Source organism: Mustela erminea, chromosome 4, assembly GCF_009829155.1.
Source record: "Mustela erminea isolate mMusErm1 chromosome 4, mMusErm1.Pri, whole genome shotgun sequence".
NCBI classification, from domain to species: domain Eukaryota; kingdom Metazoa; phylum Chordata; class Mammalia; order Carnivora; family Mustelidae; genus Mustela; species Mustela erminea.
In genome coordinates this window covers 20,292,288-20,302,426 of record NC_045617.1, presented here as the reverse complement: position 1 = coordinate 20,302,426, position 10,139 = coordinate 20,292,288, and the positions used below count along the sequence as shown (strand labels likewise).

Sequence of the window (10,139 nt, the reverse complement as noted above, 5' to 3'; positions counted from 1 at the left end):
GCTTTGGCTTTCTTTGGCCTGACTCACTCTGCCAGCAACGAGGGGCAGCTGGGCTGAGTGAAAGGCTAGGTCTTCTCAGAGTTGCCTCCAGTGCACCGAATGCCTTTGGATTCCAGAATTATGTTGGTGATTGCAGGGGTCTTTTTCCTCAGTGGCTTCAACACAACTTCTTTTGGGGATTGCTTATCTCCTTCCTCTGAATGCCGGTGTTTTCTCAGAGTTCTGCCCTAGGTTCTCCTCTCCCATACTGCTTGGACTTCATGGATAATCCCAACCACATCGCTGCCCCCCTAGTTACATTTGCACATGTGTATAAATCACTTCTGCTCCCATCACATCTATAGAGACATGTGGATGTCTCCCTGCTACTCGTAGTAGGGGCATGGGTGGAGGAGTTAGTACATCATTTGTGGTAGGAAAACATAAATTAATCAATACATCATTGGAAACTATCAGTCCATAACACATGCTAGACGCTTTCTGTGACTAGTCATCAATAATTGGAATTATTTCAGAATGGGAGAAAGGTTTGGTTAGAAAAATAAATCTATACCAATTACTTCCATTTCTTTCACAGAGGAGAGATGACTTGACATTGTTTTCAAAGGCCTTCGATACTATTTTAAAAAATGAGCATTGAATGGTATGAAGGTCTGGAAAAGAGGAGGACCAAAAACATTCTGAGATATTCTGTCCTTTGTCATTTATACGTAGACGTCGTTAAAAAGATGATGCGTGACCAACAGTCCGTTACACGCCATGGAGTGACTTGTCTACTTCTCAACACTATTGACCTTGTCATTTGTTTGTCCTACCTCCTTAATTATGCTGTGACATAAAAATTGTCAGCTGTGTCAGTCCTGTTTATTGGATTCCCTTAGTATTTAGCAGAGTATCTCGAGATAGTAGATAGTCAATATTTGTGTGTGAGGCGTGAGGTGTTGCTGGCTCTTCGAGAGCGGGACAGTTATCTTGCTTAGTTGATCTGAATTTACCTCATGACAACGGGCAGCGCGCTGCTAAGACCCTGCCCTGTGTTTAGAGGAGAGCTAAATGAAAGATTTGACAGCACCATGCACCTTGTGCTGTGTTCACGGGGCTGTGCTGACTTTGCTAAACAGTCCTTATCATTTCTCGTTCCGCAATGATACCATGCTAACTAACTCATAAACTAACTAACTAAAAAATGACTGCCCAGGCATTCAAGTATTAACAAAGACATTTAGAAATATAGATGATCCAATCAGTCACATCCTTCTCTTCAGTGAGGTGCTAAATTATCAATGAAATCCAAAATATGGCAGAGAATGTAGGTGGGATCCAGGGTTTTTGACCCCTAGATGAAGTCTAATGAGTTACTATGACTATCAAAATAGCATGGATTCATAGTTCAGAAGCTAAAAAAAAAAAAAAAAATTAAGTTAGCTTCTGTTTTAATCAGACTTCAAATGTACTGGATTATATGCATAAAATACAAAAGTCACAAAATAGTGATTGGACCAGGGTAGAAGTTGATTTCTGTCTCACGTGAAAGATGACTAGAGGGTAGGCAACCAGAGAGACATAGTCACACGTTGAGGGCTCACAGCTTGAGAGAGTCTTAAACTCATCACCTGGGAGCATAAGATGGTAACAGCACCTATTTCATTTAGAGCTACAAGAATTTAACGCTAGAAAACAGATGAAATACTTAGAAAAACACCTGGCAGAGAGTAAGTACTCAGTAGGTGTGATTTTTTAAAGGTGAGGGAACCACAAATGAGTCAAGTGACTAGCATTGCAGTGACCCATGAAGGAAGGACGCAGGGTACTATGAGAGGATATAATAGGGGTTTCCAACCGAGTCCAGAGGAGACAGTCCCCAACACCCCAGCTGAGTGTCTGAATGATGGGTGAGTAAGTGTTAGCAGGGTGGTTAGTTGGGGCTGGTTTTAGTCAGAGAGAGCCAATTGTTCTGAATAGTGAAGGGGCACAGGGAAGAAATGGAAGAAGGTTTGGGGGCGCCTGGTTGGCTCCGTTGGTTAAGCATCCAACTCTTGATTTCGACTCAGGTCATAATCTCAGGGCTGTGGGATTGAGATGGGGTTGGGGGGTTGTGTGTGCAGAGGCCAGGAGGGCATGGTAGGGGCCTCGCTGCATCTCTGAAGCGTGATGGGCAGCTACCAAGGAGGATGAATTGGTGGAGGAGGGCGTTACCATGCCTGGATCTCGGCCTTGTTCCCTGAGCCAGACTGGTCATCTGTGATCTCTGCGAGGTTGAAGAGGCTCATGCAGGACTGCGGGCAGCTCGCCTTGATCGACGTCCATTCCCAAAGTGGGGGTGAAGCACGACATGTTTTGAGAGATTCGCAGGCTGCATTTGATTAATACAGTGACTGTCAGCTAATTAGGTGGAAAGGAAATTTATTTTGACTCAGACTTCCTCACCTACACAAAAATATTTTGACAGTCCAAATCTGGAGGAGAAAATATATGAATGATCTCTGAAAACACTTACATTTGGCTCTGGAAACCACAATAGATAAACAGCTCAAGGGCAAGGTCACACATGTGTCCTTGCTCCTGCACACTCACCACTCACTCAAACTCATGTTGTCTTCCTCTAGCCTTTGCCCCGCATCTGGGACCTGCAAGCTGAATGAAGGGTGGGCGCCCTCGGGGAGGTGAAGCATTACTCCTTTATTTGAGGGTGGGTGGCCCAAGGTCATTGACACGTAAAGACTCAAGTTAGAGCTTGTTATTTTTACAGATAATTTGCTGTAGGTAAAGACCTCTATTGCCAGTTCTTACACAGATAGGAACAAATATTGTAAATAAAACACATGCACATTCCATTATTTTCTCAATGTTTTTGACAAAAAACAAACAAACAACAATAGTTCAAAGGAACAAAATATAAGAGATCCATTAATAGGATCAGAGTAGAGGTGACCTACCAAATATGGAACAATGGAGTCTAGCCATCTTTGTTTTGTTTTGTTTTTTTGTCTTCTGTTCTTTAAAATTAGTGTCGAAGTGGGACAGTCTGCATACAGGTCTCCCCCTGCTTTATGAAGGTCCGAGTTACAATACTTTGCTTTTATGTCAAGACCTACTTTAGTACCTGTCCTCACTAACAGAAAGATATCTGAAGAGGATTTTCACTTTTATTTAAAAAAAAAAAAGGGGGAGACATGAAAATCACGTATAGCATTTGCTTTGTGGCAGCGGTCAGAGGCAGCGTGTACCGTGAGCAATGAGGGTGCCCCTGCCCCACCCCTCGCGTTTTCCCTGGAACCAGGGGACACTCAGCGTCTCAACATCCAGCCGCCCGAACTCTGGCAGGTGTCTGTGAGCACCTGTGCTGTATCTTGATTTATTTTTTGCCTCCATTAGTTGACAGGTGTCTGATGGTATCAGAAATGCCTGAGAGGTCATTTTTTGAGTCTGGGAACACTCAAAAAATTTTTCATCTAAATTAATGGGAATTGCTTCTTCACTTTACACCGTTTTCATGGAAACGTTCTATTTCTCGATAGTGGGGGCAACTTGGATTCTAAAGTGCCAAACATACTTTCTCCGTGGAGTTTGCCAGGTCTGCAAAATAGGATCCTTTGGAAGGGGAGAGTGTGGGAACTCTATTAGCCAATTTTGGTGGCATGCATAATTCAGAGAGGTGCCCTCCGTCTTCTGCCATTTAGACAGATGGGTCCACCTTGATGGAACCGGGCAGCTGAGAGCAGGGTAGGTCGAGGTTTGGTGACAAGAGGAGGTTGCAAACCAGCCCCAGCTCTACACCGGCGAGTGGGAGCTCACTGTGAAAAGCTGCCGCACTGTAGCTGCTCCCTTTGGAAAAAATACAAACTGTGTTTTGAGCAAACACATCATCTCAACATCTCCTTGCAGAGTTCTTTGATTCTTGATAGGGCTGACTGTGTCTGGCTCCCTGGCCCCCACCCCCTTACCAGCGGCTTCATCTTATGGAACTAGCATGTGTGAAAGTCGATTTCTTTTTTAATCAGGGAACTATGGAAACAAACTGATTTTGTGATTTAATCTTAACTCGTGGAGCACTAATGATAATTAAAAATGACTCTAAACCTTAAGAAAAGTTCACGCATATTTTTGATATGTTGTCACGAGAGTACTAAGATATTACAGATAAGTGGCTCCAAGTATTTTCAGCCCTTGAAAATGAAAAATGACATTTCTCACTAAATTCAGCATTACCATAGTAATGAGGAACCTGGGAATTAAAGTATTTCCGGGGAAGAATTATTTCTCCCGACAGATACAAGGCTCAGCAACAGAAACGACTCCATGAATGTTCAAACCACAGTCAGAACTGGCTGGAAAATGTGAAATCGGCAAACAATGGTGCTTTTTGTGATAAACATCTGCGGAGGGCCTGGTAGATGTTAGTAATAGAGAAGAACCTGAGTTGGTATCATTGTTGCAGTTCAATAATTTAAATAGAAAAAAACCGAAAAGCTCCTCATTATGATGAGGCAGGAAAGAAGTTTCCTAGTTAGCCACATTATATGAGAGAGTTCTGGGACGGCAGAAGACACACAAAAAAGATGGCTGGGTTCATTGTTGGGGGCTTCGGCTGCCAAGAAACTAAGATTCAGAGCTGCCATGTAGAGTTAGAAATTTGTTGGAGAGCAGTGGACTTCCCTTATCCAATTAAATATCTGTGGGAAGCCCAGTGTCCTTTTCTGGAGTTTTACCAAAACAACCTATCGCGATAGAACCAACATAAGCACGCATGAGAATGATGTTTTATTTGCCGGTTGGGAATTGTAGAGGTTTTCAAAGACACAAACTCATGCAGGCCACTCTCCTGACTAGTGGTATTTTGTTGTTATTTTGGAAAATCGTTAGTGTTTAGGAAACGATGTTGTTTGTGTTAACATGTAATAGTCTTGTTATTTTAAGTGTGTCAAATAAATCTCTAGAAATGTGCTCAGTTTTCATTTGTAATAGTGTAAACATGGAGAAGTATGATTCTCATAAACAAAACTTTGGGGGGGTTTCAGTTAGGTTTAAGAGTGGAAAGGGGCTTGAGATTAATTTTTTTTTTTAAATTTAAATTTAAGAGCCTTTGCTGTAGATATTTATCTTGTAGAAATGGAAACAGTAACCAGATAAAAGTAGAGGGAAAACTCTTCAGTTGGCTTTAGAACAAGAGCAGGACCCCTGAGCAATGGGAGGTTATTCAGAATTTATGTATCTCAGCGGGAGGTAACAGAATTCACTGACCCTCCAATTCCCATTTTTTTTCGATGATTGTGCCACAGTTCTCGTTCATTATGACATTTACTGCTCCTTCCACTTTTTTTTTTTTTTTTTAAGGTTTTGTTTATTTATTTGACAGAGAAAATCACAGTGAGAGAGGGAACACAAGCAGGGGAGTGGGTGAGGGAGAAGCAGGTTTCCCGCCAAGCAGGGAGCCCAATGCAGGGCTCGATCCCAGCACCCTGGGATCATGACCTGAGCCAAAGACAGACGCTTCATGACTGAGCCACCCATGGGCCCCTGCTCCTTCTATTTCTAGTATAAACACTATCTAATTTATCATTTAAACAAGGATGATTTTGAAAGTAAAAGGGATGTTATTAATAATCATGGCAGGACAACAGGCTTACCTGACTGCTATCTTTCTCATCCTCTTCAATAACTGTCCCCCAAGAGTAGAATTACTGATCCCAAGGTTATGAAAACTGTTCTAGAACCTACTCCCGCAAAACTCCTTCAGAGATAATACCAATGATGACGTTAAGGAAGACCTGAGGAGATTTCAGCAATGCATTTCTGTATTGGATCTCCAAAACATCTTGTTTGTTTATTTATTTATTTATTTAAAAGATTTTATTTATTTATTTGACAGAGATTGCAAGTTGGCAGAGAGGCAGTCAGAGAGAGGACGAAGCAGGCTCTGTGATCAGCAGGGGCTCGATCCCAGGACCCTGGGATCATGACCTGAGCCGAAAGCAGAGGCTTTAACCCACTGAGCCACCCAGGTGCCCCACATCTTGGTTTTTTAAAGCTAAGTTCTGAAATTAGAGAATCTCATTCAGATGGCCGTAGGTTTGCTAGTTTAACTCAAAGAGGATAACTGTTAGAAGTTTTTGCATATGACTTTCTGCCATCTTCCTGCGCCAGGAGGAGCAGGGTTGCTTCAGTTTACTTGGTTGGATGGAGATAATCCAATCTTTGAGGCAGATACAGTGACCCTCCTTGTGGGAGGAGACTGTGTTACAGGACTATATAAGGCCAGACCATCTGCCCTGAAACTTACTCCAGACAGAAGGTAAGCCCAGGAGAGGCAGAGGTATATGGGCTTTGGATCTTCAGGACTGCTGGAATTTTCCAGATTAGTGTAATAGTGTGAGTGCTCTCTTCAAGCTGGGCTATTTCATTTCCGCCATCCCATTTCTCTCTCTTTGGCTACAACTTATCTTTTAAATGCTTTTATCTCTGGATTTCAGGAGAGAGTCAGTCTTATCCTGTGTCAGGGAGCTTTTCCCACTTTCTACTCTAGAGATTTTATTTATTTGACAGAGATCATGAGTAGGCAGGGTAGGGGGTGGGGTGGGGGGCGTAAGCAGGCTCCCCGCTGAGCAGAGAGCCAGATGCAGGGCTCGATCCCGGGACCCTGAGATCATGACCTGAGCCAAAAGCAGAGGCTTAACCCACTGAGCCACCCAGATGCTCCTCCACCTTCTACTCTAACATTTCCAGTTTTTACACATGAACTTTTTTTTTTAACATATTACAAATATTTTACATAAGAACTACATGTATTTTTATGTGTTTTCAACTATGACGTATGTGTTTTAAAATGGTTCCTTATTTTCTAGCATGATTTCTTAAAGATGTTTCTGGGTTTTTACTTCAGTATTCTTACCATTTTTTTTTTTAACTTCTCTGAAATTTTTTAAAAATTCCAGTTAGTTAACATACAGTGTAATGCTAGTTTCAGGTGTAGAATTCAGTGATTCAACACTTAAAACACCCATTCCTGGGCACAACAAGTGCCCTCCCTAAACCCCATGGGTGAAATGCCTGTTTAATTAAAAAAAATATATTATTTCTAATAGATGCATTATAATTAACAGATTCATTTTATTGTTTGTTTATAATTAGATTGTGTTTATTGGGGTCATGATAACATTGAAAGGACAACTTCTTACAAATGCAGCATTTTTTTCTTCTGTAAAATTTTTTTCTTACATATATTTCAGGGTGGGTTGGGGAAGACCTTTCAGATTGTAAGCACCATATTCAAATATGCCTTAAAAAGTCAGGTTTTTGGAAAGAGTATTGGGGGATTTAAGGAAGCATGTTATCTCTGGTCACTCAGCAGGACTCCATCAGACTGAAGGCCATTCAGGAACCGGAAGGCTTCCCAAGACTCCAAGTGTCTTGTGGGGAGATATCCTGTCTATTGTTACACACATCTGTATCCCCAGAGTCTAGCCGAAGGTGGGATCATGGGAAACTCTTCGTAAGTATTCGTCAGATGGAGATGAGGGAATGTGTTCCAGGATATTCTAGTAAACTAGGTCTTCTGGGCTCGCCTCAGGAGGGCCCATTCTTCCTCCTCTCTCCGTTCGTGGTGATGTTGACACAGCTTATCTTTCTGTCTCTGATTCTGTTTCCTCAGCCACAACCAAATGTGAATTCTTAGTAAGAAGTTCTGTCAGTTATTTATTCAGGATTGGCTCCTTCTTGAGAAGAGTCTTCAGTTCACATCATCTCATGGGCACGACTGGCTTGAAATAGCAATCTTTGTGGCAGGGGCCCAGCTTGTTCCAAATCAGCCAGGCCCAGGATGCCAGAGGGAGTTCACCCAAAGTGTGCAACCTCTGTAGGAAGGCCCAGAAGGTATTTCTAGGAGTAAGCTTTGGGAGGAGAGAGCAGTTGGTGTAGCGGTGTAACATCATCCTTGCCAGGAATACCTCTTTTTGGCTTGTGTTCAGACATTATTTTAGAGAAGTTGGTGACAATGGTTATATTTTTATTCATACACACTCAAGCCTTCCTAGTGTGGGCATCTCATTCATTTTGCAGTGGTTTTTGCTAGTTTGACTCACGTGTGGTAGTTTTCTTTGAAAATATACAGGGCTTCTCACTTTTCTGAAATGGCTAGAGTCAGATTGGCTTTATTTTTATGGCTGTATTTAGATGTGGAAGTTCTTTTTCTTGGACTGCTGGTGACCTACAAAGGAATACTGACTAGAAGCAGAGACTGCCCTCCGTGATCCTAAGAAAGACCTGTTGGACTCAGCTCCCAGAGAGAGAAGCTGTGGTCAGAGCAGAGAAGACCTCATCCAGATGTCTCCGCACAAGGTAAACTGCTCCACCTGAGAACACAATGTCCACTGTCCTGTTTCTCTTATTTGTGATCACCTAGATTTTGTATAGTTTTTGACGATTTTTCTCACAGATAGTGCTTTTACTATGATTCTCTGGTGACTTTGTGCTACTTTGCTGTATAAACTACAGAAAGATTTATATGATTTAATTTTTGTATTGGATTTAGGTATATCCTGATTATTGAACAGATTGTGGACAGAAGGTTCCTGATCACTTTCAGAAACTTATAAAGGGCTGCTTCAGCTCAGTTCACTGTCAAGGAGTGACCTTCACCGGGACCATGGCCCAAAGTCTGCAAGAGGAGGTGACCTGTCCAGTTTGTCTGGAGATTTTCTTCTGTCCCGTTTTACTCTCCTGCGAACATGTGTTCTGCTTTCATTGCATGCAGAGATGGATGCTAGAACACACGGATCTGAAATTGACCTGCCCCATGTGTCGAGGGGTAACTGAGAGCCCCCCTTTGGAGGAATGGCAAATCAGAGCACTGTCCCTTCTGATCAGACAGCACAGTGGCCTACTGATGAAAAGTCTGCACGTGAGCAAAGAGTTGCTGAGATTCCGGGAGGATATGACTCTGGATAGAAGCACTGCCAACCCCTTCCTTGTCCTCTCTGATGACCTAAGGAATGTTTGGTGTGGGAAGATCTGCCACAACGCAGTGGAAGATCCCCAGAGATTCACCTACCTGGCCTGTGTCCTGGGCACACCTTACTTCTCCTCTGGCTGCCATTACTGGCAGGTCAAGGTGGGAGACGGGAAGGAGTGGACTCTGGGGATCTGTAAGGAATCTGTCGACAGAAAGAGGAAGGGCGGTTTCTCTGTTGAGCACGGCTTCTGGTTGATCAGCCTGAAGGCAGGAACAATCTGTACCAGCTCCAACCCAGAAATCAGAATTCCTGCAAGCCCCAAACTTAGCCACGTAGGGATTTTTTTAGATGTTGAATTGGAAGAACTCAAATTTTTTGATACTAGAGAAAATGCCCTCATCTATACATATAGTTGTCTCTCATGTTTGGAACCTTTGCGTCCATTCTTCTGTCCTGAGTTGCCTAGAGAAGGCAACAGGGGTGCCTCCCTGAAAATCTGTTCATGAGAAACTCAGCACTTCTAGCAGCTTTCTCGGAGGTGAATGAATGAGACCTTTAACCCGAGAAATGTCAGAATGACCCAGGGAGAGAAAACATACTATAGTAGAAAGATTTGTAAGAATAGATTTTGTAGACATGGCAACTAACCAATTTTTAGGCTATATTTTATAGACTTTGTAGCTAAAGAACTATGGGATTTTAGGGGATGTTATTAAGTGCTCCAAGCCTCAGTTTTCCTAGTCTTCAAGTGGGGCCAAATTTCTCAGCCAAATAGTTGTGATGATTAGACAGGGCTGTGCATTTATTTTGTACTAAATACAATGGGAAATTTTAAATTGTAAGTTAAATAAAATATTTTGTGAGTAGAAACAATGTTTTTTTCATTATTTCATGCCTTTTCTATGATGAAATTCCTAATAATGACAGCTATCTAGGGGAAAAGAATGAAACAATCAGTGTAAAATATTTTGACATGAAGTTTCAGTGAGAGACAAAAGTTCTAGGAAAGAATGATGTTTCTCATTTTTATTTTCTCCCAAACACAGCGGAAAGACAGGACTTAGAGATCGCTAGAGTAGATGGTGATTCATATTTGTTCTAATGGGAATTTTCCTTTGCCCATTTCCGTCATTGGCCTTCTGTGGAGCTGTCAAAGGAGTGTGTTGTGTATAGCAGGCAGGAAGGTGCCAA

General features: G+C 42.3%; 1 protein-coding gene across 1 annotated transcript; it reads left to right on the top strand.

The window, feature by feature from the left end:
* The first annotated feature begins 8,641 nt into the window (after nucleotides 1-8,641).
* RFPL4B (ret finger protein like 4B) lies at nucleotides 8,642-9,454 on the top strand. The gene has a single exon (XM_032341326.1). The coding sequence runs from the start codon at nucleotides 8,642-8,644 to the stop codon at nucleotides 9,452-9,454; it is 813 nt and encodes a 270-aa protein (XP_032197217.1).
* Nucleotides 9,455-10,139: the final 685 nt, after the last annotated feature.